At 27.9% G+C, this 27,939-nt stretch overlaps 3 protein-coding genes and 2 pseudogenes across 4 annotated transcripts; 3 read left to right on the top strand and 2 right to left on the bottom strand.

Annotated features, from left to right (window-relative positions):
• Window positions 1-100: 100 nt before the first annotated feature.
• On the bottom strand, window positions 101-27,890 carry LOC145186114 (histone-lysine N-methyltransferase SETD2-like). Of its 2 annotated transcripts, none has more exons than XM_090099279.1 (24): window positions 27,215-27,890; window positions 26,480-26,510; window positions 24,899-24,972; window positions 22,725-22,786; window positions 21,706-21,766; window positions 21,516-21,567; window positions 21,353-21,429; window positions 18,620-18,743; window positions 18,088-18,165; window positions 17,443-17,540; window positions 15,853-15,950; window positions 13,187-13,260; window positions 12,404-12,649; window positions 11,134-11,398; window positions 10,815-10,954; window positions 10,511-10,552; window positions 10,295-10,329; window positions 9,633-10,188; window positions 8,876-9,290; window positions 8,614-8,758; window positions 8,325-8,400; window positions 1,335-1,487; window positions 1,137-1,238; window positions 101-505 (listed from the first exon to the last, which is right to left on the bottom strand). In XM_090099279.1, exons 1-24 carry the CDS (start codon window positions 27,832-27,834, stop codon window positions 362-364), a joined length of 3,768 nt encoding a protein of 1,255 aa, XP_089955405.1. In that variant the 5' UTR covers window positions 27,835-27,890; the 3' UTR covers window positions 101-361. The 2 variants fall into 2 exon arrangements, with proteins under 2 accessions (XP_089955405.1, XP_089955406.1); XM_090099280.1 differs by having other exon boundaries at window positions 21,706-21,803; window positions 27,215-27,861.
• Window positions 1,694-3,732, top strand: LOC149884127 (uncharacterized). The gene has a single exon (XM_090099290.1). The coding sequence runs from the start codon at window positions 3,361-3,363 to the stop codon at window positions 3,676-3,678; it is 318 nt and encodes a 105-aa protein (XP_089955416.1). The 5' UTR covers window positions 1,694-3,360; the 3' UTR covers window positions 3,679-3,732.
• LOC149884128 (uncharacterized) lies at window positions 1,841-3,263 on the top strand (annotated as a pseudogene).
• LOC149884126 (uncharacterized) lies at window positions 3,907-4,829 on the top strand (annotated as a pseudogene).
• On the bottom strand, window positions 13,767-15,846 carry LOC149884125 (uncharacterized). Its single transcript, XM_090099289.1, has one exon. It carries the CDS (start codon window positions 15,766-15,768, stop codon window positions 15,220-15,222), a length of 549 nt encoding a protein of 182 aa, XP_089955415.1. The 5' UTR covers window positions 15,769-15,846; the 3' UTR covers window positions 13,767-15,219.
• Window positions 27,891-27,939: the final 49 nt, after the last annotated feature.

Raw genomic sequence — 27,939 nt, 5'->3', positions numbered from 1 at the left:
CATGTTAATCATGAAACTATCATATCAAGTTAAAAAATTTGGTGAAGACGAAGACAAATACACGTGCACGAAGACGAAGACAAAACGTGCAACAACAGAAGCAGGGATCTTTGTGATTATTTAGAATAATTGCTTCTAATAATAATATTTACAAATTATTTGACAAAAGGAAAGTTAAGATACTCAAAAAAAGATTGAAAAAAAAAAAAAAAAAAAAAAAATTGGTATATGAAAAAAAATTTCGATAGAACAAAGTATTAACTCAATTAACAAGTCTTCTAAGCTTATTTTAAGAAAATGACTTTAAATGAGAAAAGAGAACGAGCCAATTAAATAACGAGAACAAACCAATAAAATGGTCTCAGGACTTAACGTAGAATGGACCGAATTTCTTCATGTAACTTCGTATATAATCTTTGACTTTTACTTTCACTGAATCATTACAAACAAGTAGCTCCTCGTTCTTGATTCGCTGTATTTCTTTCATTATGAGCCCGTGAGTTAACTAAAGATATAATAAGATAATTTCTAAAAAAAACCCAAACTGTAACAAGTAATAAATAATAAACTAACGATACAGAAAAGTGGACAAAAGATATTCTACGAACATGATAAAAAAATTAAAATATCAAAAAATTAAAAATATTGATTACAAAAACACATTTTTTAAACACTGACCGAAAGCATGATAAAACTATAAATAGTTCCTCGTTAGGAGGCAAATGGAGCGTTTTAAATCATAGTGTACTAACTCACTTTTGCAATATCTGAATTAGAGTTTGAAATGAAAGTACCAAATCATAATTCAAGTCAGCCAGAGGAAACAATTTTGCCAATCATAGTTTTTTTTAGCACAGTGAATCATTTTGATTGTTCTAGTTGCACAATAAAACCGCAATACCATTACTTTCTCAAATATAAGCCCTTTTTACTTAGGCTCTATATTGTTTTAGACGTCCCAAATTTCTTCATTTTTTTAAAAACAACTTTACAAAATTTCGCTGTAGTTTAGTTAGTATATTTATAGTAACTTTAAAATAGCACATAAAATCATTTGTCTTATAAAATCAAAGTACTTTATGTGCACTTTAAAGAAAATTATAATAAATTGTATCTTACTTTATTCAACATTTTACCTTTCTTGCAAGGAACTTAAAGTCATCCGTATTTCTTATCCTTCCCTGTTTGCAGTCAGCTTTCTGGTAGCTGTTTAAACATGCTACAACTACAGCAGTTAGCTAAAGATAATTAAAAGTTTAATTAGATTTAAAAACTTCTGCTATTCACAAAAACATCAAGCTTAGTCCATAATTTTTTAATTAGAAATTATTTACTTTGTTTTTGAAACTTTCTCGGATCTTAGACGTTATTGTAGAAGATTTCGAGATACGCGGATCAGGAGGTGTACGCGGTCCTTGATGATGTGTAGTATCAGCAGCTGCTATACGTGGCGAACGTTTTGAGAGAGGACTACTATCTGTTGAATGCTGTAACGCAATTATTAAAAGACAATTAAATAAAATTTGATAACATTAAATTAAAAAAAAAAGTTTTTAGGTGCAGAACTCTTAAACTTAACATTAATATTGATAAAATCAAAAAAAGATTGAAAAAAAAAAAAAAAAAAAAAAATTGGTAATCGCACGTTTTATCTTCGTCTTCATAACATTAATATTATTAAAACAACTCATCATTATAGTATCAATGTAGTATTTTTGAATGTACGATAAATATGAACTAAAAAAAATGTTATTCCATACATATCGTATGTCCAATGAATGATCAACTTGTTTCTTTTTTACTATAAAAATGAATATTATTTTACTTAGATTCTTTTACTATGGCAAGACAAAAATGTAAGACAAAAGTTTGTAGCTCAAATCGAAGACTTCAATATACAGATAGTCAATTACGTGATGCTATTAATGCTGTTAAAAAAGGCATGGTTGTGTACAAAGCGAGCAAGACGTTTGGAATTCCTTATCAGACGCTTCGTGATAAAATATTTGGAAGAACTGCTTTGAAGATACAACACTGCGGGTATGAATCGGGTCTAGGTGAACAAATTTAAAACAAGTTAGTCGAGTGGTTACTAACATGCACCAGAATAGGATTTTCCATGTCTGTAGTACAGCTATTAGATACTGTGCAAAAATATTTGAATTCCAACAATATAAAAAACACAATTTACTAGCAATCGTCCTGCAAAAGGTTGGTTATATGCATTTCTTCGCCGTCACAAACAGCTATCTCAAAAACGAGGTGAATACTTAAACCGAGCTAGAGGATGAGTAACTGAAAAAGCCATAAGAGATTGGTTTGCTGAAATTCTGAAGCTTTTAGGAGAAAACGCTCAATATTTAAATGATTCAATGCGCGTTTTCAATATGGATGAGAGTGGTTTTCAGTTGTCACCAAAAACTAGTTTAATAATTGGTGAACGAGGAAAAAATACATATAAAGAAAGTGCTCGAAGTAATAAAAAAAGCATCACCACTTTATTTGCAGTAAATGCCAGGGGAACTTTTGCTCCATTACTAACAATTTTTAAATATGCTCGTCTTCCAAATAGAATTATAAATGCTGCTCCGTCAGGATGGGGTATTGGAAAAAGTGAAAATGGTTGAATGACCGCAGAATGTTTTTTTGAGTATATTACAAAGGTTTTTCATCCATTTTTGATAAAAGAAAAAATTCCTTTACCATTCATTATTTTTTTAGATGGTCATGCGTCACATTTTTCTATCGAACTTAGTGAGTTTTGCTCTAAAAATGGAATAATTCTTGTTGCTTTGTTCCCAAATACAACACATATTTTGCGGCCGCTCGATGTGGTAGTTTTTGAGCCAATAAAAGCAAAGTGGAAATCGTTTTGCTGACAATGACACATTGACCATGAAAGGCAAGAATTAAACAATGAAAATGTACCAGAAGCATTAAATTCATTTATAATCGATCCTTCTATGGCAAGTAATGTTAAAAGTGGTTTTAAAAATACCGGAATTTTTTCCATTTGATGCTAATAATGTTGACTTCAAAAAAATTGTTCAAAAATTATCTCAGCCAGCTTTTGCTCCGGCTCCTTACTTAGAAGAGAACCATTCAAGTGTGACTTTATCAGCTTCCTCTTCCATAACCTTTTTTGAAAAATGCATTGATTTAAGTATTTTAGAGCAGTTTAAAATGACTGATGAACATTTAGGTTGGAAAGGTGATCTTGAATGCCTCCAGTTGTATCATTTTTGGAAAAGAGCCTTATCTGAAACATATAAGACCATAATTTTACCTGATGAAATACAACATGGTAATAAAAATCAATCAATAACTTGTAATTTATAAAATTTGCAAGGTATAACCGATATGGATATGCCTGATTACAATAATGTAGCTGTAATAGAACCAAAACCAGCTTGTTTCAGTTTAAAAATAGCAGCAGAAATCATAAATCCAATCGAAAGTGTTTTAATATTGCCAAAAAAACCAGTCCAAATGTCCAAGCGTTTACCATCGGTTATAACATCTGAAACGTGGCAGCAAATTCAGAAGAAAAAAGTACAAGAAAAGTCACAAATAAAGGATGAAAAATTAAGAAAGAAACAATTAGCTGCAAATAAAAAGTCAAAATTAGAAGAAGAAAGATTAAAAAAGAAACAATTGGCTATGGAGAAAAAGCTATGAAAAAACTAAAAAAGAAAGAGAAAACAAGAAAACTTTAAAAAAAAAAAAAAAAAAAAAAAAGGGTACCGTTGCGGTTCTAAAAATAGATTTAATAAATATTTCGCAAAGCTTACTGGGATCGAAATGCGGACAAACATAACAAAGTGCAAGTATGTTTACTACCAGTGCAAGTAGAAAAATTGTCTAAGGGTGCAACACTGTTGTTGGGTTTTATGCACATCAGATTCTCGCTACCCTGAAAGTTTGCCCCCTGGTATATTTTTTTTAAGATTTCCAAAAGTTGGAAATATAAAAGATTCGATGACAAAATGTGAAAAACTCCAGCAAAGTTTAAGAACAGATAAATGCAAGATATGACTTCATGCTTGTGGTCGTAATTTTTTTCCTACGTGTAAAGTTAAAAAAGACACCTATATTTGTTCCTTGCATTTTATTGTAGGAAAGGGTCCTTCTGAAGAAAATCCACATTCTATATGTGTGAGTCATTCAAAAGATCAGTTGGAGAAAAATAATAAAAGAAAAAGAAAATTACCGATTATTCGAAATAATGATTCTAAATTGAAAAGTTTACATCGTGTAGATTTTGTTTTCGAAAATGATAACAACAATATTAACACAGTTTCTTATCTCTGTTAGTTCTTATAACACTACATACTCTGTCACAGTTACAGAGTGCAATATTGATGATGTTATTGCTGGGAATAGCCATGAGTTTATTGTAGATTCTTCTGCATCATTTACTGCTACAATATATGATAAATCTACTCAAACTGTATATGATAAACATATGCTTGGAGCAAACATTGAAACAATAATTTAAATCAAAATCAAGAAAATCACACTGCTCTTTTAAATCAGACTTTACCTAATTCGTTGCATTGTTAAGTTGCAAATACAATGTTGATGGAAAATATTTTATTTTCAGAAAAAAGTTGTAAATATTTTATTGGTATTACTGAATTTCAATTTTCTACTTTGTACGACTTTCTTGGGCCAGCAAAGTATAAACTTTCATATTGGAAAAGCTCTAGGAGTGTGAGACTTGAAACAAAGTCTTTGAAGTTATCTTAAAAGAACAACTCTTTGTCAAATTGTTGACCATTCAAGAATATCCGTGCCATAATTGATTGTATAGAGTTTAGGTGTTAGGTGCCAGAGAATTATGCGCAGCAAGGAAATACTTATTCTGCATATAAAAGCCATTGCACAATGAAATGTCTTATTGCAATTAATCCAAATGGTGCTGCATCATTTATATCAGATTTATACGAGGGTAGCATTAGTGATGTGGCTTTATTTCAAAAGTGTGGAATTATGGAGCTTATTAACTTTCAAGATTCCTTTCTTATTGAAAAAACGAGTTCATGTTGAACGATTTAATGAACGTTTGAAAAAGTTTAGATTACTTGATAGAGTAATGCCTCTTCCTTTAGCACCAATAGCATCTCAATTAGTCTTTGTTGCATCATGCTTGGTAAACTTTCAACAATATTTGAATATCTTCGTATTAAATACATTTGGATGTTTTTACTTTTTTTTTATTTTGTAAGTTTGTAATAATGCATCTTATTCCATAGGTTTTAAGAATAAACACTAAATTTTAACCCTGAAAACTGTATTCAAATTAGTGTTAAATAATTTGAACTTGCTTTTTTTTTGTGTATTTGTTTAAGTAATTGTTGTTCCTTTGTTTAAACTTATAATAGTTTTCATTTAAAAAGAAAGTAATATAATTAAGTTTGAAATTGTTTTTTAATGAGTTGGGGATTTTTGTTGTCGTTGTTTAGCTGATGGATATTTTCCTTGATTTGTTAAATAATTTTTAAGTTAATTTTTAATTTAATTACTAAGTTATTAAATAAACCAAAAAGTAGAAGTAATACATACATGGTGTTGGCCAGATCAGGGAAAACAGGGAATTCAAGTTTCTCTCAAAAAATCAGGGGGAAAACAGGGAAAATGACTACTTGTCAAACTTGCATGGCCTATATCAGTTGTATATCATATACATAATGTAAAAATTTATTCAGCAGATTTTTTTTCATGGCCTTCTATTGATACTTTGAATGAAGGTTGTAATAATATTTATATTTCCATTTAAAAGCATATTTGTAAGCGAATTTTAGTTGATTTTCTCTGAAGTCGAGCTTTCGTAGCTTTAAATTAAGCCAGGGAAAACAGGTCGAGAAAAGATTTTAAAAATTTAAAGGATTTTCGAATAGTTTTGCACCAGGAATATCATTTTCATTGTGAAAAACAAAGGCACTTGTTGCAGTGTTATACATTTTAGTGTTGTTTGTCCGCATTTCGATCCCATAATCCTTAGTTTTAATCTATTTAAAATATGCGTGACGAAAGCAAAACGGTACCCTATTGCAAAAAAAAAAAAGAAAGCCATGAAACTGAGTCAGAAAATGAGTTCCATTAAAATGTTGATAAAAATTATAAAATAAGAATCCCATAGCTATGATGAAACTCTATCCTTTCCAGTTTAAGAACTTAAAGGATATGTACTAAAGTAAAGGAAATGCTTTAAAATCTTTAGTTTTAGTTCATAATAGTATTTTTATTACTATATATTTAATGTTTATTTAATAGTCTTTTTTTTTTATTTATACACCCAAAAATGTTTAATAAAATGTTACTAATGCATTAAATTTTCATTTGGAACCGCGAGTGCATTTTAAACCAGACACTAAAGCAGATTTTAAAATATACGATAAGTGTCGACATACAGTAGGCAAAATAATTGTCCGTACATTAATGAAAAATAAGGTTTTTTGAAAAAAGCTCTAAAACTTTAAATGATAGAAAAAAATAAATTAAACCAATAGATAGCGAACAAGAAAACAAATAAAAACGATACACCATCTTTAATTTTCTCCCGACAATTTAAATTATAATTAACTTATTTAAAAGTTTTAAAAATTTTAAAACCAAAAAATTGTCCGTACATTTGATTTAAAAGGTAAAATTTTGTTTATAAATGGTTTTTTTTATTAATATCTTGTACTTTTAGGTTAAATAATACTATAATAAATAAAAATAAACCTTTTCTTAACTACATGGCTATGATGGAAGGAAAAAGAAAAGAATATAGTATTGATTTATGTAAACGAGTAATTTTTGATAGGGAGAATGGATTATCAATTAGAAAAGTTGCAAAAATGTTGAAAATACCACCAAGCTCTGTTCAACATATATGGGAAAAGTATTTAAAAACAAAATCAGTGGCAAATAATGGTGAACGAGGCAGAAAAAGATCAACAACCCCAAGAGTTGACAGGTGCATAGTTGGGAAAATCGAGCAGAATAGAAGAAAAAATGCAGTAGAAGTATCAAAAGAGCTGGAAAATGAATTAAATATTAAATTATTGCCACAAACAATTAGGAACAGACTGCATGAAGCCAATATTTTTGCACGGACGCCTCAGAGAAAAACCATTCATCAGCATAGTGAACAAGAGAAAACAGTTGCAGTGGGCAAAGGAACATGTTCTGAAGGATGATACATTCTGGAATATGATTATTTGGTCAGACAAGAGTAAATTTAATTTATATGGAGCTGATGGTGGTGCAAAAGTTTATAGAAGAGTCGAAGAAGAATATAATGTGAAGTGTTTGAAGGCAACATTTAAATTTTGTGGTGGAAATGTTATGGTTTGGGGCTGCATGAGTGCGTCCGGTGTTGGCAAAATTGAATTTATTGATGAGAAAATTGATCAACACTTATATAGATCTATATTAGAACGGAATTTGGTGGCTTCGGCAGGAAAATTAGGACTTGGAACGGAATTTATATTCCAACATGACAACGATCCAAAGCACAAAGCTGGATCTGTAACCAGATATCTTGCTGCACATGGCATTAACGTGTTGGATTGGGTTGCACAATTGCCCGATTTGAACCCTATAGAACATTTATGGTCGGTGGTGGAAAAAAGAATGAAAGATCGAGCTCCAAAGAATAAAAACGAGCTCAAAGAATTGGTTTTAGATGTTTGGTCATCAATTAATCAAGAAATTACGTCTAAACTCGTCTCATCAATAAAAAATTGTTGTAGAGCAGTTATTGAAGCTGATGGTGGTCCAACAAGATATTAATTTAATTTTAACTAACTTTAATTTAAAAATTAACATAGTGTACGGACAATTTTTTTGTTTCAACTTTTAACTCTTTTCAAATAAACTTATATAACTTTTCATATATTAATATATTTTTAACCAATACACTTAAAATTACTTTAATATTATAATATTTCTTTAAAAACTCTTAATTACAACTATCTATATACTTTTAAATGTTGTTTTGATCAAATATAGATACTTTTCATTAATGTACGGACAATTATTTTGCCTACTGTATATACGATAAGTGTGAAACAGTTACAATAAGTATGGAAAACTGCGCTTTAAAAGTTTGATCAAAATAAGTACATTATTGATTTAAATTTCAGAGTAAGAATAATTTTAAACTAACCGTTATAGTATTAAATTGACAGCTACAAAAATTCATTTCTAAAGCATTTCTACTTTTTGAGTAATCTAATATATTATAATGACTTTTGTTAAACTCACAGTAAGTGTGGAAACAACCCTAAATGGGCCTATAAATTTATATATAGAATAAAAAACTTGTGAATTACCCTCTTTTTATGTTTTTTAGGAGAATCTTTTTTACTATCTTCACTTCTAGCTACAGGTGGATCCCAAGATGTCTCCCTATTGATTGAATAAACACAAAATTCTTCACTCAAATCTTTAACTCAAATTTTATGCAAAAAACTAAATCATTTAACTTTTATGTCAAATTTATAATAAAGTTAAATTAAATATATGAATAAACAATTGATGGAATACAGATCATATAATTTTGATGTGGTTGGTAAAAAGAAAATAAAGAGTCTGATGAGTGCTTATCAACAACTTAAATACCTTGTTAATGTATGATAATAATAAACTCTTCCTTCGGCATCTGTAGCTGTTTTCCAATGTGGTGGAAGAGTAAATTTTGAGCGACTTGGACTAGATGAACAGTAAGGTGATGTAGAGGCAGAATTTCGACTGAAATCAGGCGTACCTTAAGAAAAAAATCAAGAGACTAACATTACACAATAATGTTAAAAGATGACCAATCAACAATCCATAATGAAAAATCTCTAATAATGAACTGAAAAAGTGAATAAAAAAAATCTACCTTGAACTGAACTGCTTTGAGCATTCTTTAGCCTTTCAGCACTTAACAATAGTTGAAGCTGGTTAACAACATTTAAAGCTGTGACATCTTGTGCAGGTGATTCAAACTTAACTGGATTAGCATAAGAATACGAGGCATTATTAGGAACAACAGGAACAGGGTTGTAAGGTTGCTGATTTGACATAGGTGAAACAAGAGGGGAATTATGTTGAGAAGGCAGCATAGGTTGATTTTGTTGATTCGCTATTATAAGATTCATGCTTGAAATTCCTTGCACTTGATGAGGAAACATATTGGGTGGGTGAGGTGGTACAAGCATGTGAGTGTGTATATTCTGAATTATAGGTGGTTGCAAAGTAGTAAGAGATGGATATATAGGAGGACCACTGATCATTTGAGGATTAAAGGGATTATTCTGAAACAAAATCAGATTAAATATAAAATATTAAAAAAATTGATGCATATTCCACTTTAAACAAAAGTAATTGATAAAAAAAAGCTTTTAATTTATACAACAAGTCAAAGGAAACATTGATTTAACATTAACAACTTGAGCTAAAAAGAGATAAGAATGTTTGTGATTTTTATTTAAAACACTTTTCTGCTGTGTTATGTGAAACCAGTTTATTTCATTAATCTGCAGAAAGTTTTTCAAAACAATGAGCAAGCTAGCGAGCTCACTGTTTTGAGCTAACTTAGGTTATGTAATAAAATTTCTAAACTTATTCAAATTTTTAAATTCTTTTGCTAAACTTACTGGAATCAAAGTTTGCTGTGGGTTTGACCAACTATGCTCACGCCCACGCCAACTATTTTCATTGGAATGCTGAAAATTATTTTCATTTGACCACCTTCTACTACGATTGTCGTTTCTATTGATCCAGCTTTGATTATGCCTGTCTCTATTACTTGACCAATTTCTTTTTGTATTATCTTCATAACAAAAACGTCGTTCTCGCTCTTGTCTTGATCTTGGATCTCGTCTATCTTTAGTACAATCATTATTTCGTGAAGAGTAATTTACATCAAACTCCTCATTTGTTGAATCACAGTCTCGATTATTATCACTAACTCGATTAACTTTATCATGTCTATCTTGACAGTCAGGTGATTTTCTCCACTCTCTACGACCTGGCCTACGATCATCAGGCAAGTCATAACGCAATTGATCTTCACCTATTTCTTTAGAAGCATCACTTGAAGAACTTTTTTTAAATTTTGGTGAACATGTACTGTCAGGATGTATTTGTTTACTACTTGATACTTGATAAACTGATGTGGCACTTGGAAAAGAAGTATCAACTTTGTTAAATCTAAAAAAAAAATCAAAGGACAAAACAATATATAATTTTTGTAGCAAAAAAATTAAACAAAAAAAACAAACAAAAGCAAAGCAATAATTTATATAAACAAAAATACCGGAGCTCCTCAATACTTTCGCTTTGTCGACAATCCTAAAATGCAGAATAAAAAATAATACTCAGATTTCAGAAATAAAAGACAAAAGCCATACACACATTAACATAATAGCTATTTAGTCAAATAACTTTAAATAATTTTTTTGAAAAATAAGGTGTTTATAATAATCTCACAACATTATACAAGACTGAAGCATAAATTAACAAAAGAACTCACTGGAGTTGTAGGAACTGACTTTTTAGGGATTCTAAACACTTCCTATAGATAAGTATTGTGAAACTTTTTATTCAGTTATTAATCCTTTTTTTTCATTAATGTTTACTACTTAAATCATTTTTTAACAATATTAAAGATATTTATATATAAACAACAAGTAATTAAATTCAAATCATTTTTTACAATATTAAGATATTTATATATAAACAAAAAATAATTAAATTCAAATCATTTTTTAACAATATTTAAAATATTGATATGTAAACAAAAAATAATTGAATTCAAATATTCAGAATAATTTTACTTTTAGAGCTTTCCATTCTTCAAGTAAAGACAAAGCAATATTGCATATCTCAACTTTGCGGCTGGAATCTTCTGATTTCCGCTTTAACTTTTTCTTTGATTTTTTGTTCTTTTTTTCATCATCAGGATCAAAAATTTCTCCTTATTAAAAAATTAAAAAAAAAAAAAAATCTTAAGTCTATTAAATTGTCTGTTAAAAGTTCTTTTAAAAAAAAACTGAAAATCAAAAAGTTTGTAATAAATTAGAAAAAAAAAAAAATGCTAAGAGATGATTATAAGGGTGTAAATTATTTTATTGTCACTTTTTTCAATTAATATACCTTCTTCAGTAGACTCTATATCAGCAACTTTATTTAACTTTTCATTGGCTGAAGAGTTACTTGTATCTTCACTTGGATCATTTAAAGGAGACTCAGAATATTCATCAATTTTTAATTCATTTTCACTGCCAGATTGTTGTTCTTCGCTTTGATTACCTTCTTGAGTTACTAATTTCTTTGACCATTTTGAAACAATATGAACAACTTTGCTGTCATCTAGTTCATTTTTATTTGGTATGGGAATGTGTTTTAATGTTTTTAGAATCTAAAATAAGAATAAAACAGATCTTTAAAATGACTTTTTTCAACTCTCCTGAAGTTATTTTTAATCTAGAAAAAAGCTTAGATTTAATTGATTGGCAATTTTTATGTAAGTAAAAGTTACATAAAAATTGCCAATCAAGTAGATAAGATTATTTTAAAGTGAATTTTATTCTTATCCTCCTATCTCTCATAATAAATTATGATCTCATTTTCAAAGCTTGGTATTCAGACTGGTAAGGTGGTTATATCTTCAATGCAGTGTAGATGTAACTAGCTTTATTCTTTTAAAAACCAATAGCTCTCTAGTAATATGTTAAAATTTAAAAGTCTTTTTCTTTCTTTCTTTCTTTCTTTCTTTCTTTCTTTCTTTCTTTCTTTCTTTCTTTCTTTTTTTTTTTTTTTTTTTTTTTTTTTTAAAAAAAAAACTAATTGTAAATTCACATTTTTGATTAAAAATGGAATAGACAAAAATGTTTTTTTTTTAATATAAAAATTAATAAATCAAAATAAAATCTTCCACAGAAATCATAAATGATGTTCTATTCAGATTAAAACATTAAATATATGCATCAACTTTTCCTGGAGCAGAACAAAGGGAAACAACAAGATTTGCTTATGTTACTTATATAGTAATAACCTATATTAACCTAATAAAAATCTATAGTATTCTAATTTGTCTATATTATTTGGATTATCCATTGGATTAACTTAATGGATTTACTGTATTTTGAAAAAAGGAATGTTTGGATATACTGAATTATAATACTTTTTTGTTTTTTTAAATTTAAAAAATTTATATTTAAATACCAAAAAAGAATTATAACTTTGTTTTTAAACTCTATTTTCTCTGTAAACCAGATTAAAATTAAAAATGTGCATATAAAATATTTCACTGATCATGCAAATTTTATGTGATCAAGAACTTTTAAAAAATGGACATCAGCATCTTGAAGTTTGGCTTTGTTACCTACAAAACAATTACATTCCATATAATCGAAAATCATACCTCAACTTTGTATTTTGTTTTGTGCTTAGGTGCATCAACCATCCATGTCCACAACAAACTCAAACCTTTATATCGGACAAAAGATTTAAGAACATTTGGATTAGTGGTCGATTGAAGGATTTTTAGCAATTCTCTCCTTTCGTGCAGAGTCTCAACTTTAACCATTAATCTTATAAGTTCTAAAACTTGAGTGTTGTCTTTTAACAACCATGTTGAACCAAGAAGCTCATTTAATTCACCAGCGAGCTAAAAAAACATAAAACCCTAATTTTAAACTATTCATTATCGTAGTACTTAGAACAGTCATCAAGCTGTCACTAAAAAAATCTTAGTACAATTTTAAGCAAAGCATAAGCTGAAAAGATAAACATTCAAAGGAACTTTATTTCATACCTAAACTAAACTAAATTACATATAATACTATACAACACTAAAGATAAACATTTAACAAATCTTTTTAGGATTAATAAGTCTCTCTACCCTGTTAAATTCCCTCTTTGATGTTACTTCATTTAAGTAATCTTTTGTGTTTAAGTTTTTATAAAAATAAACAAAAAAAAATTATCTTATAACTTGCTTGTACAAAGTGAACAAACAAAACTGGCAACTGAAAACTGGTACTACTTTTCATCTTGAAAATAATCCTGAACATTAAATTGGCCATCTAAACCCTTCACCTCCATACATTTGCAGACAAATATTAAACACAAGTTAAAATGAAAAGAATCTTAACAAACTTATTTTGTATTATTAATCAATAGTCAAAAGAAAGGCTATTCTAACCGCAGAATCGTAAAACTCCTTGATTTGGTTTCTCCTCTTCTTTGCCTTACTCAGAGATGTCGGGGATGAAGACACTGTAAATAACAAAGTTTATAAATAAATTTTTTAACAATCTTACTAAATTCGATCCATGATAGTCATGGAGAAAAAGAGAAAAAGTAGAATAACATTAGTTATGTGGATATTTTTTTGTATTAAATAAAAAAAAATAATTATATCTTAAAAAATAAGATGTAAAAAGCTGGTTTTATTAATTCATGGTGATCTTATCATTTAAAAAAGTAATCCAGGAATTTAATTTTTTTTCGATTTCTCAACCAAGTTTCTAGAAAAATCCAAAACAATAAGGACAGCTTTGTTAAGATTCTTTATCTAACTACTAAACATGCTGGTGTATAAGTCAAACCTTTAAACCCTTTAGAATGGGTCAACGAAGTTCCTCAAGAACATAAAATGAAAATATTAATCTGTGGAAAATACATCTTGACTTATAAAATACATCTTTTGAAAATACATCTGTTATAAAATATTAAAATACTCTACACCAGGATTTTCTGCACAGCTACTCTTTTATCAATACTTTCTTTTTCTTCTTGCATCTGTTCTTCTCTCTTTTGTTTCAATGAATCTTTGTAATGTGAATGAGACATATTTACACTTTTAACCATTGATTTGGTTATTTCAACATTGCAAACTCCACCAACATGGTGAATTCCATCATATACCTGTCTTTGGGCAACTACAGAGCTTGCATGTAAATTTTCTACTAGAACATCTGAATTGATAGAAAACCCACTTTCAACTTGTGCATTTCCATGTGAAAAAGTGAAGACAATTTTGGATACTTCAAATAAGGAACTAAAATTCTGGCTTATAAAAGGAATTAAAAAAACATCCAACCTATCTTTATAAACATTATAATTTGTAAACTGTAATCTGTGGATGCCTTTGGCAAGATCACATAAATCTTAATACTGAATATTGACCTTATCAGCTAATGTGGCATTAATCCATTTAGATTCATGAAGGATTGTGAGTAAATCAGTCATTCTGCTTTTTCCTATCTCAGAATTAGAGCAAATAGTAATGGGGTTTAAAGTGGTTATAGCTCTTGTAAGTTTATATTTTAAAGGACTTCTCTCCCTCAGTTTATCAACCACTTCGATATAAAACTGGATACAATCACTTCGAAATTGTAACTTTTGATTTTCACTTACTTTTATTTTACAAAGAAGCGAAGAAGTTGCAATACCAAATTTTACTTCTTTTTCGTGACACTTGTGCATGGTTAGGTCTATTTTCATTAGCTTAATAATAGATTTTGCCCCATCCAATACATCTTTTTTAATAAAGTTCTGCATGACAGATCTCATTAGTTTTTCTAGTTCTTGGTAAAGGAAAGGTGCTAACGGAGAATCTGACTGAAAAAGTCTTAAGAAAGGCTCTGCAATTGAAGCCAAATACTGAAAAAATGAAATTTTAGCAGGCATCAAAAGATCATTGACAGCGTCAGTAACAATATTTACAGTATAATTGTTTGGTAGTTTAGACTGTTTAACATACAACTTCACATTATCGTAAATATCTAAAGCTCTCTGACATACAGATACATTTTCAACCCATCTTGTTGAACAAAATTTCTTAGGAAACTTATCACTTCCACAAATTGATTGATAACCTGCCCTACGTGCAGGACTATCATGAAAAAGTTTATAAAAACTCCTGAGTACTCCATTAACATTCCAATTGACTTTTTTATGACCTGCTTGAAATGCACCATGTACAACATGTAAGCCACATGACCCCATTTCAAGAATAGATGTTTCAAATTTTTTACCGAATTCATCACTGAGTATATCAAAAAACTTCCAATTTACATTTGGTCCATCCATAGATATTTGTAAAATTTTAGCTTGGAGATTTTCATTTAGGACATTTGTAAAACCTTTGTACAAATTATAAGCAGTTACATGGCCAAGAAACACAGACGAAAAGTATCTTGCAGTCACTTGGTTACGCATCACATCCCAATATCAAATGCAAATATCCATTTGGCCTTTTTGAACAACTTCATTTAAAGATTCATCAAAACATACAACAATGTGGTTAGAGTTAAAGACAGCTTTTAAAACTAGATCATGAAAATATGGGGCAAGTCCGTGTGTAATGTTATAGGCCACTTTAGTTTTCCCAATAGTCATTTTTTTAGCAATATAACTGTCAGGAAACATACGCTGAAATAGAAGTCCAATTTTGAAACATGATCTGTATGAAAAATGTTGCTGAGTTACGTATAGCGCCCAAAGTATTTCAGAACGTGTTACATCATTTTGAGCCGTAAATAGAGAGAAAGGTGGTACTACTGTGCTGGAAGAAGTTGTTGAAACGATTGATACTAGTTGAGAAGATTTTAGAAATGAATCAGTAACTAATGAATTTGATGAAGCAGATGCTTTTGATGCTGTATTTTTCTGTGACATACTACTGTTAAAATAATCTAGTACTTTTGGTTGACTTTTTAAAGATATGTTTTTTAAATGCTTGCCACTTTTTTCATGGCTTCTAACTGCCATTATACCCATATTACTTAGAGAAAATGTCTTTCCACATACACTACACAAAGCCTTTGTTTTTTGAAATTCTGTGAATTTAAAAAAATAACTTACTTATTTTTTCTATATAACTGGGTATTGGTCCACTTTGCTCTACACCAATAACACCTCTACAAATCTCAGCACCACAATAACATTTTTGAGGTTTTTCACTAAAACAAAAAACATATTACAAAAAATATATATTTACAAAAATTTTAAAACAATACCTCAAGCTGCATTTCAACAAAAAAACTTTCAAAGAAAAAGTAAAGCAAACCTAAAATCAAACATTATTGTAAACAAACAAACAAAAAAAAAAGGTGTTGTTTAAAAATCTAATTGCTAGAACTTTTTAAGAAAAAAAAATTGAAAAAAAGATTACAAATTCTGGATTTTTTTAAGGCAAAAATTAAACTATTAGAAACAATAGTAAATTGGGTGACAAGACATGAAAAATTTTTCTACAACTAACAACTAAGAGTTCACTAGTTCAAACTAAACCATGTTGAACAGAAATTGCCAATCATAACCAATTTAGTCACATTTAGTATTTTCATTTAGATTTTAAGATCTGAAAGTCAGGATAAATAAAAATCGATTAAAAAACAGTAATTAAAAGAACAAATGGCCTGATAATAGTTATGTATAGATGGCTCAGAGATCAGTAACAGAGATAGTAAGTAAATTGTTAATTTCTGAGAACTACATCATAAATACTCTGAAAATATTTTAAATGACAAGTGGCACCCAAAATTATGTTAACTTAAACTTACCAATATCTTTAACAAGATAATAAAAAGTGTGTTTCTTCAATTAAAGTTAGAAACATTTTACTTAAGGAAAAGATTGGTGCTTATAAAACTATTACAAAACTGATTATGACAGCCAGAGACAGGCTCACAAGATTAAGTTGATGTAAGGAGAATACTCTGTAAGTAGCAAAAAAAAGAACTAGATTCCATTTGGAAAGAGTTCCTACTGAAATTTGCACCAATTTTATTAAATTGATGTAAAAAAAATTCATAGCTTGAAGAAAAGCACATAGGGGATATTTTATGTACTAGCCTTGATGCTTATTGCTGTTGCACCAATTTTGATTTATCAATTTTTTTATTGTTGTGCTCAATAGGATATTTAAATACAATTGTATGTTTTTAACACATTGTCATATGTACTGTCGGCGGCCAACAACATATTTTGATACGCTGCTCCATGTTTTACTATGGTATGAGCCACACGCCATTTTGTTTACAAATGCACGTGCATGGTTAAAGCGTACTAATCAAATTTTAGATTTGTTGAATTGTAAATGTATAATTGTACACCGGCAGTCCAAAATTTGCTAAATCCACTCATTTAAAAATAGCAGGTGGCAATTAAAGAGTTAAATATAATTGTATGACACCAGATTAAGATTTACTTAAAAGCAGTTTTTCTTGAAAGTAAAAAAAAGCTAATTATCTTTAATAGTTTTATGATTGGTAAGTAAAAAAAGAGGCTTTATCAGTAGTTTTAAAATTAAGTTAATTGTTGAAAATATTTTGTCATTCTCATAAGTCAAATACAAACAAAATATTTCCAGTAAAGCAAACCCTAAAAAAATTGCCAGTAAAACTCCACATTAAATTAGCTAGTTAGAACACCAAATAAAATTAAAATTACCCATATCTTTGGAATTGATAATCAAAGCTCAGTTCTTCTCCAGCTTCAATATAACGCAGTGCAAAGAAACCCACTCTTAAGAACCCATTCACTGTCCACTATAAACAAAAATTATGGACTAAACAATCACACACAGAAGTTTCAGCATGAAAAATTACAGGTTATTTTAAAAACAAGTGTAAGGATTTTACACTATAACTTTAATTTTTTTTTTCTTTCTGTATTAAGAAGATCTTTAGTGGTTAGCTATCTTATTATTAAGACACTAGATATTTTTGCTTGCATAAAAAAGCTAAATTGTTAAAGGACTTTGGCCCTTACTTCAATACATGAGAATCAAAGTGTCCCTCAAAACATTTTAGCTATTTACTTTGTTGACAGAACTTCTCATTAATAAATCAATATTAGTATCTATATTATACTTGTAAAAGACAGAATACTAATAGTTTTTTTTTGTTAAAATAATTAAAAACAATCTAATGCTTCTTAATTTGCTAGTTTTAAAAGATAAAGCAACATTAAAGCTGGCTGCTTACCAAGAATTTCAGTTGTTGGTAGCAATTGCATGAAAGTATGAGATATAACAACCTTTTTTAAAACAATTGTTTTAAAAATTATTTTAAAAAAGACAAACCTAACACTTACCTTTTGAGTGATGCAATTTGGATCACAGCTATGATTTATGAAACGAGACTTGCTTCCTTTTTTTGTTGCATCAATTATCTAGGGATTTTAAAATGTAGAAAAAATGAAAATAATTTTATAGGTGCATAAATATTGAAAATAATTTTTTTTTTAAATTTATGTATTAAAAAATGTCTTAACTAATTAAGAAAAATGACTCAACTAATTAAGAAAAATGACAAACCTAATAGAGCAATCTTAAAAAACTAACATTCATTAGCTACTTGAATTCTGAAAATTAAACCCACCTTTATGAAATTATTATATTCATACATAAATTTATAGCTAATAAATGGTGTAGATTTTGTAAGAGACTTTTATCATTCTAAATTATTAATAACAAAATAGTACTAGAGTTTGCAAGTAAACTTTTTGATTATACCATACTATATCAGAATAAAGTTGTATTTAACAATTGGTGCTTGGTAGTTATCACATTAGGCATTTAAAACACAACATTAAAAAAAGGGAGCTTGTTAATAATAAAAGTTACCTCATTTGTTTTGAGTGTCATAAAGTAATAATGATTCATTCCTTCAGAACTGTATAGCTGTGTTCGTCTGTGAAACTCAGTATAATCAACAACTTCTCCACAATATTCAATAACAAATGACCCCCTAAAACATTAAAGATAAAAAAAGAATGTGAATAACATTTTAGGGTGTTAAGTTACAAATTAAATTATTTTTTTGTATACTTGTTTAAACTTTGTGCTATAGAGTAAAACTGTGCTAAAAAGGTCACACTTCATAATAAATTCAATAAGTTTTTTTTTTTTTTTTTGCAAAATTTGATTTTTTTTTTCTATTAATGAACAAAAATGATTACTGTAGAATAATATAATTTTTTCATTTTTTTGTTGGGAAAATTTAAGTTATATAAAATCAAAATTAAATCTAAAAAATTCACCTGTTTTAACAAATAAGGTTAAAATGGATTATAGCTTACAACATGTAAAATAACAGTGAAAACGATGTTAAAATAACATTTTTCATTTTTGTGCAAAAAAAACCTTCATTGCTGATGAAATATTTTTTTAAAGACTTTTTTTTTTGCAGAGCCAGTGACCAAACACAATGTTTTCACATGCTAACATATCTTCATGGAATGTTTATCTGCATTTCTTGGATTTAATCACTTTTGAACACTTTACTTATCAAAATTATCACCATCACCAATAATAAACAATAATTTTTGTCTTTTGGTAACTTTGTTTTCTTTTTCTGCAAATTTTATTAAGCTTTTTTGTCTTGATCTATGAACATTGCAAATGCTCCGTCACACACTCATGTGTGCAGTCAAGCTTTTTTAAGTTCATTTTTTTAACATGTTTTGTTTTTGCTTTTGCAGAAAACTTTTTAGCACTATCAACTTCTGAGTTGAACTGATTTAATACTTCTTGAAATGGCTACATTGTGTTGTTGGTGCAAATGATGTCACTAGTGTAATTGTTATTTCAGGTGTTGATGTTATTTCAGCTTTAGTAAGTGGATTGAAAGTTTGCATAACCTTTAATTTATTTTGATTTATGTTGTTTTTATCTGGTGGTAAAATGCAAGCATGTTGAAATCTATTGGATGCAAACGAGCGAAAGCTTCACCGCACTCAAACAGTTTTTTAATCAAAGGTGGAAATATTTCTTAATCCAAGTTCTTGCAATTTTTTTTTCATAACTTTTTAACATGGTAACAGAACCTACACCAAATGGTTGTCAAATATGTGAAGAGGGAGCATATGTTATTATCTTGACAAAAGCCACAGATTTCAAAGTAACATGTGTTACATAACTATCTAAAAATAAAATATGTTATCTACCAAATTTTCACTGGTACAAATACTTTAAGTAGCTATGTAAAAAATGTACCATTTTCCATCCAAACAGAAGCTGCATATTTTGTACTGAAAGTCCACTTTTTACCAAAGTTAATAAATGGTTATGTTAATGACCCATTTAACCCAGAAAATAACAAATTTTATTTTTTAAATTTTTCATTTATACTGTTACTTCCATATAAAACAAAATATTTTACTTGAATTGAAATTTTATTTCACAAAAAGTCATAAACATTTTTTCTCAAAATCTTTACTTTTCTTAGGTTGAGAACCCATTATAAAAAAATGTCTATTTTTTCTGACTATACAAATATATGTATATTTTGCTGTGACTAATCATTTTTTCAAAAAAAAAAAAAAAAAAAAAAAAAAAACGGAAAATGTTTTTTTTTTTTTTTTTTTTACTTCTTATTGATTCTTATTCTAATGATAATCTCCTTATTTGAACATTTGGTTCAATTTATAGTTGTGTTTTTTTGATGTATGACTCAAAATATGCAATGGCCAATTTAACACAGATTTACTCTACAATATTTTCATCTTTATGAAAACCAAAATTCTAGCAATTAATCATGACATAAATGAATTTTCCTCCACCTAATCATTCTATTCTGGCTTAATTTATGGCTAAGTTTATATATTGAATTTAATAATTGTAAACAGTTCTTTTTTCAGAGATCCTTTTAAATGAACCTTCTGCCTATGAATGACATTTGTCACATGGTGTTTATAATGAGGTTTACTCACGCCTCGGAATTAAATATTAGTTACAATGCTGCCTCTTTCTCAACTTTGTAATAAATGATTTTGGTGATAAAAAAAAGCTAAAGATTAGAAAGCTGCTTAATATTTTACTTGAAAAATACAGACAATTAGGAAGTACTATATGCATAAAAAGTTAAATTCTAAAAAATTATTTAGAAGGTTAACCTAGAGTTAACCTACCCATTAATTTTTATTGTTTGCGTCATAAGTGACGCAAACAATAAAAATTAATGGGTAGGTTAACATTTAAAAAGGGATTGTAATTTAGTATCTCATACAAAAAATCAGGTCCAAGGAGGTTGCTGTATGTATCAAAATGCATGAACAATATCTTTATATCAAAGATTTTGTAGAAAATAAAAATTATTTTTAAAAAGCATGAGTAGAACTTCTTATTTGAAAGAGTGTGCTTTACTTGCAAACTTCAAACAAATATTTTAAAATAAAATATACTATTTTTAATCAGCACATCAAAATTTTTTATGATGTTGATCTTACACAACATTAAAAAAAAATTTTTCTTGTTAAGCTGATTGTCTTTTTTTCTATTCACAAAACAGATCACATTAAGTAAACTTAAATAATTATGTGTAGTGCAAATACTCAATTTTAAAAGAAAATAAATTACTTTGTGATAGATTGCTGGGTTTTCAAACCCCATCCCTTTTTGCCAGCTTTAAAGGTTACTAAATCATACTGACAACCCTGAAATAGCCAAGTAATATATTTAGCATAGCAAAATATGTTTGTAGAATTATTGAAAACAGAAAAAAATTTAATAATCTTCATACTTTTTGAAAGTTTCTATTGGTGCAAAATTCTCTCGTAGGACATCTGTTGTTGCTAATGAATGAATAATAGTAAAATAATAAGAATGAGAAAAACATCCTTTCATCATTCATATAATTATAACATTAAATATTAAACATAATTCTTTTTTTAATCACAAAAAATGCTAAAACAAAAAATATATATAAATACCACTCTATCATCAACAGACGATTCAAACAATCTTCATCGCATCCAACAAAAAATGGATCATCTGTAAAATAATAACTTACCATTAAGAAAACTTTCACCTTAAATGAATAAAGGTAAAACAATAAGAGCTATATTTCTAGAAAATACAAAAAATATTTTATCAAAAAAAAAAAAAAACTATAACATTTTAAAGTTATGAGCATTTAAAGAATCTGAAATTTCCAAAATAATCTTAATGCAGAAAAAAGGCCTTATCCACAGAAATTATTGATAAGTATTAAGTCACTATTTTTTTCCATATAATTGCAAATTAATAGGAAACAACCAAAAATGTGAAGATTAAACATGTCCCATAGAGAGAACAATTAGATATAGCTATAAATTCAATAATAATTTTTAACATGAAAAGGATAAAAATATTTAAAACTAAATTTTTAGCAAAAAATTGATTATATCTAAAATTTAAACTTAAAAGTGTATTTTTATATTTTCAACAAAAACTCAAAATACTTTTAGAATGAATCAAGTTTGATGACTACTTCTTCTTATGTAAATGTTGTACGACAGAAATAATTTTTGCATCAAAAGAACTGGATTTCCATTTTTTTATACTTTTTTTAAAAAAAATGAAGACTAACTTTGGTCAAAAATTGATTCTTTGAAACTACTAATTAAGCAGTTTGTTTAAAAAAAAATAACAAAAAAAAATTTTTTCATTCATTTTTTTTTTTTTTTTTTTTTGTATAACAACTTAGGAATTACATAAAACATTTTACTAAATATTACAGAAAACTGTTATTGTTTCATTTTACTAAATATTAATTTTCCTTTTTTTTTGTTCTATTTTAAACATAGCTTTACCTTATTAAAACCTTTTAGATACAGAAAACTGTTATTGTTATGAATTTCAAGATTATATAGTGACAGTTTAAAAACTGTGTTTTGTGTTTTGTGTTTTACTTATTACTTATTCAGCAAGAAACTGAATGAAAAAAATGAGAAAACTTATAAAAACATACCTGGTTGAAATGGACATTCACAAATCATTCTTCTAACTTCTTTACTTGACCTGGACTTTTCTCTAGAAACAAAATGAGTGTAATGAAAATTACATGGAAAGAAATTATTAACATTAGTATGTTAGAAACATACATTGGAGAAAATAGAATTGGCCTCACCATGTACTGATCCAATATTTTGTAATTCTGTAAGCAAGTTTGTGCTGAGAATCTTTTGTATCCACACATATATATTTATTGTTACAAACAACTACTTTTTAGATTATAATATAGCATAATTGAATTGTGATACATTTGATAAAACCATAAAATGTATAATACTTGATATTTGCGGTAACAAATAGAATTAGCCTCATCAATAATTATTTTCAGTTTACTTGTATATTTTGATCTGGTGATACGCATTTGTGACTTTGTAAACAAAGACTGTGAAATCAGTGCTCATAAAGTTTTTTACATTTGGTTTTTGATATCTTAATTTGAAATGGGACGTGGTAAGCTTTTACCGAATGAAGAATTAGCAGTAATCAAAGCATACAAAGATACAGGCTTATCTAATCGGGAAATTGCAAAGAAAATTAAAAGATCTCCAAAAGTGGTTAATAATTACTTCAAGATTGGCGTTAATTATGGAGCTTATAAGGGAAGTGGTGGCAAACATAAAATTGTTAATCATAGTAAACAAGATATTGTACATTGTGCTGCTGCTCAGCACATGACTGCATCTCAAATTCGTGCTGATTTACAATTACCTGTATCTGTTCAATGTGTGAGACAAATCTTATATGAAGATCCAAACACAGTTTGGAAAAAGCATAATCCAAAACCAAAATTTACTGCTTGTCATAAAGAAGTTAGATTACAATTTGCAAAAGAGCACATGTCTTGGCAAGAAGAGTGGCATCAAGATCAAGTTCTCTTTAGTGATGAAAAAAAGTTTTATCTAGATAGTCCTGATGGCTATCAATATTATTGGCACAATCTTCGAAAAGAGAAAGAAACTTGGATAAGTCGTAACTTTGGTGGTGGAAATGTTATGGTTAAGGGGGCTCTTTCGTTTGTTTGAAAATTTCCACTGGCATGGATTTTAACAAAAATGAATTCACAGGACTACATTGACTTATTAAAAATAAGTTTGCTTGAACATGGTGAGGAAATGATAGGTGAAAATTTCACTTTCCAACAAGATAATGCCACTATCCATAATTCAAAGCTTACAAAAGCTTGGTTTAGAGAAAAAATATTCATGTAATGGAATGGCCCACATGTAGTCCAGATCTTAACCCGATTGAAAATCTATGGGGAATACTTTCTAGAAAGGTTTATGAAAATGGTAAGCAATTTGAATACACCTTGGACCTGAAAACTCGTATCAGAGAAGCTTGGAATGAAATATCTTTAAAAACTATCCAAAATCTTGTGACTAGTATGTCAAGTCGCATATTTTGAAGTCATTAAAAATTCAGGAAGCAATACTAAATATTAAATGAACATAAAAACAAAATATTTTCTTTATTTTTTTGTATATAACGTTAATGAGGCTAATTCAATTTTCTCCACAAGTTGAATACTTTTAATTTTTTTCCCATTTGTAATTAATTAACCATACCAATTTATAAACTTTTTAGTTGTAGTAGAAGATAATAAGAAATAAAGTAGATTTCATAATTGTTTCACTGCGATTTTTGTTAAATTAGAACAAAAAACAAAGGTGAGGCTAATTCTATTTTCTCCGCTGTATTTTATACTTATTACAAAACCTTAAAGTCAACTGTTTGTCATTTTCATTTTATTAGTTGATATATGGTGTTGTATTTATGCTTTTCTTTTAAACATTTTAGTGGTTAAAAAGTAAAAAATACCCTTATTCAAGGTATTTTTTACTTTTAAACCACTAAAGTGCTTAAAAGAAAAGCGTAAACCTTGATCACTTCAGGGAGCCTTGTCATCAAACTTTTGATATATTATTTATGTCAGGTAGTATGAAACTACTGTGTAAGTGAAAGGTGATGATATTTTTTTATATTTAAAACTCTCTAACAACAAAATTATCTTAACTCTCCTTATAAAATCAATAAAATGAAATACTAGAATGAAATACTAATGACATCTTATTAAAAATCAAAGGTATGAAGTATAGTTCAGATAAGAATTTAATCTTGGAATAAACTTACTTATCAATAAGATAAATATTTGTTTCTGTTGAATCAAATGCAAGTGGTGCCAAGTCATCATCATGATCATCTATCTATAAAATAATATCAGATAAGACAACATATCAATTACAAACTACAGAAAGGTAACATTTCAAAAATTATTCAAAAATACGGAGATGGTACCTTTCTGCAGCTAGCGATTGGAACTAATAAAATAATTTTTAAAAACATCAAATGGAGAAAATAACCATAAATAAAAATTAAAAACTAAAAAGAAAAACAATTGTAAAAATCACCTAAGGTTGATAAAGAAAATTATAACATAAAATTTAAAAAAATCCATAAATTTGTAGAGTTAACAACTGCTTAGCTATATATACACTACTCATTAATTGGGAGTATAAATTTAGAGTGCTTTAGTTTATATGGTCTTATTATTGGTTATTGCATTTTTATGTTAAAAGTATGTTGCTGTCTTTGTGTGGTTATAAACATCAGTATTTTTATCATAGAGTAATCATACAAGTAAGTTAACTAGCAGTAAATTAAAAATGTAAATTTAAAAAATAGTTAAATAGTCATTACTTTTGAATATTTCTTAAACTAAATATAATCTTCTGGACCAAAATATTAGCCATTATATGTGTAAACCATTCTAAGTACAAAAATGGATTGTTACAGAGAGGGAAAATGGAACGACTTATGAATAGATCAAGAAAAAGTAGTCTATTTCAGTTGGAGGAGTCAGAGAAAACTATGAGAAGTATAAAAATACAGGCACATGCAACACATTCTATGACGAAGAACAAAAGCCAGTAATAAGTAAGTATGAAAGTCATTTGATTAGGGGAAAATAACTTCTCAACCAGAAATATCAACATTGGCAGTGAAAGAGAAATTTGGTTTGAGTGCTTCAGAATCAACTATGATTAAACAATTTGAAAATTTTTGTAGCTAAAAATAGGCTGCTGACTAGTAAGTTGTATTGTTAATAGATTCTAAATGACTAGTGCTAGTTACATCACTATTTAGTATGAAAATCTCAATAATAGTGCTGTTAAAATCAGTTTTGGGTCACACATCTTCCAACAAGATAAAGACCCCAAGCAAAGATCACATCTAGTTGCTTAGTACTTTGAGACAAATTCTATTTAGAAGTTGGCCTTGCCTCCACATATGCCAGATCTTAATCCCCATCGAGTACATGTGATAAATACTAGATATCAAAACACCACAGCTTCTAAAAATGTGAATACTTTCTGGAATGAAATGCAGTATTAATTGGATTTGATTCCTACAGAAACTTTGCAAAATTTGGTCAGAAGTATGCTAAAATGTCTTCATAAATTATGAAGTAATTCAAAATAAAGGAGAAATTAGTAGTTATTCTTTAAATATTTTATATGCTTCTTAGAGTTCAATTTGAAAAGCATGATAATTTCAGTATTTTATAAGATGTGAATAATTTTAGCATTAGGGATTTTCAAATACTGAATATATATTAGAGGTTCTAATTTATAGATAAATTTTTAAAAATATTTACTATTAACAAAATGGCATAAAACTTAAACAATTTTTCTTAAATAAATAAAAACATACCATTTCTTTAGAAATCTTATCAGAATCTTTCCTAGAAACAAAAATATAAAGAAAATGTTAAAGCTGATAAGATTATAATGATTTGTCATTCTTTTATATAAAACTCAAATATAATGAAAAACTGACTGAAGTTACCTGAAAGTTACATATAATCTTCACAAAAAAACTCATTTTAAATATACTATCAGCATTATAAAAGTATTACTTTTAAAAAGGGTTGCATCTAGTTGGTTTTAAACTATGGTCTGTTTATCAAATTGATATATGAATATTGGATCAGGCAGTAAAAATAATTTTGAAAAAAAAAGATCAATTGTAATAAAAACAATCTAATATGATTGAAGGAAAAGTGATAGAGATGTACACTGTATTCTTTTTATACTACTAAGCAAAATAATTAAAGAGGCAATAATAATTTCTCATAAGTTGCAATGAAAACAAAAATCTCACATTTTTAAATTTAACTCATATATGATGGTGGTATATATTATGATAATTAAATTTTAAAATGTGAAGATTTTTGTTTCCATTGAAGATTTATTGTAGAAGAAACTCATTCAATTAAAAGATCCACCATAGTAAATTCATAGATTAAATTTATTGTTTATTGAAAATGATATTAACATTAAATGTGGACATTTAACAAAAATCTGATATATCATACTATTAAATTTAATAAACTTAATTTATTAAGTTTAATAAACTCAAGTGTTAAATTAAAGAAATTAAACTAACTTCTTGATGAACTCTTCACAATCCATGTTACGCTCTTCATTAGAAGAATCCATGTTATGCTCTTCATTAGAAGAATTAGGCTGAGTAAAGATATCAGGGTTTGAAAATATATTAACTTCATTAAACTTGATTTGTTCAGAAATTTGATTTTTTAACTCTGACCCAATTTTTGAATGGTCTAACTCTGAAGTGTTTAATTTATCAATAAATTCAGGATTATTAGCACAAATATTTGAAGACACTCTAGTATCTTTAAATGAATTCACTGATTTCTCAATTGAAAGATAGTCAGGAGAGTTTTTGTAAACATCAGAAAGATGTATTTTACAGTTTAAATCTACTTTCTCAATAATATCAGAACAATTCTTTTTAAGAGTTATACTTTCATCAACTTTTAAATCTTGTTTAACAGATTTCTGAGATTCTGTTGATACTTCGTTAGTAATTACCACAGTATCAATAACATTAGTTTTATCTTGATTAGCTTTAACTTTAATTCCCCCTGGTAAAAAGATATCACTACCATCTGAACTTTCACCTTCACTAACATCAACACTCTGACCATTTTCATTACCTACACATGTAGCTTTTTCTGATTGCCCTTCAAATTGATGCTCCATAATAATATCTGTTAATATTTCTATGCTACGTATATAAATTATATCAAAATAATCAAATACATAGACAAAATATTTCTAAAAAACTTTAATTTTTAATAAAAAAAT

The sequence above is a fragment of the Hydra viridissima genome, unplaced genomic scaffold (assembly GCF_058129835.1).
Source record: "Hydra viridissima isolate aposymbiotic clone 2 unplaced genomic scaffold, HvirCarnegie_v1 scaffold_9, whole genome shotgun sequence".
Taxonomy (NCBI): domain Eukaryota; kingdom Metazoa; phylum Cnidaria; class Hydrozoa; order Anthoathecata; family Hydridae; genus Hydra; species Hydra viridissima.
The sequence above is the reverse complement of the archived record's forward strand: the minus strand, read 5'-3'. Positions and strand labels throughout refer to the sequence as shown.

What these genes read in the sequence shown, in the direction of transcription:
- LOC149884127 (XM_090099290.1), top strand. Translation starts at nt 3,361, where the DNA reads ATGGATATGCCTGATTACAATAATGTAGCTGTAATAGAACCAAAACCA.
- LOC149884125 (XM_090099289.1), bottom strand. Translation starts at nt 15,768, where the DNA reads ATGGGTATAATGGCAGTTAGAAGCCATGAAAAAAGTGGCAAGCATTTA.
- LOC145186114 (XM_090099279.1), bottom strand. Translation starts at nt 27,834, where the DNA reads ATGGAGCATCAATTTGAAGGGCAATCAGAAAAAGCTACATGTGTAGGT. An exon ending in AAGAATGGAAAGCTCTAAAA is followed by an intron (nt 10,553 to 10,814) that starts GTAAAATTATTC and finishes ACTTATCTATAG; the next exon opens with GAAGTGTTTAGAATCCCTAA. An exon ending in GAAAGTATTGAGGAGCTCCG is followed by an intron (nt 10,189 to 10,294) that starts GTATTTTTGTTT and finishes TTTTTTTTTTAG; the next exon opens with ATTTAACAAAGTTGATACTT.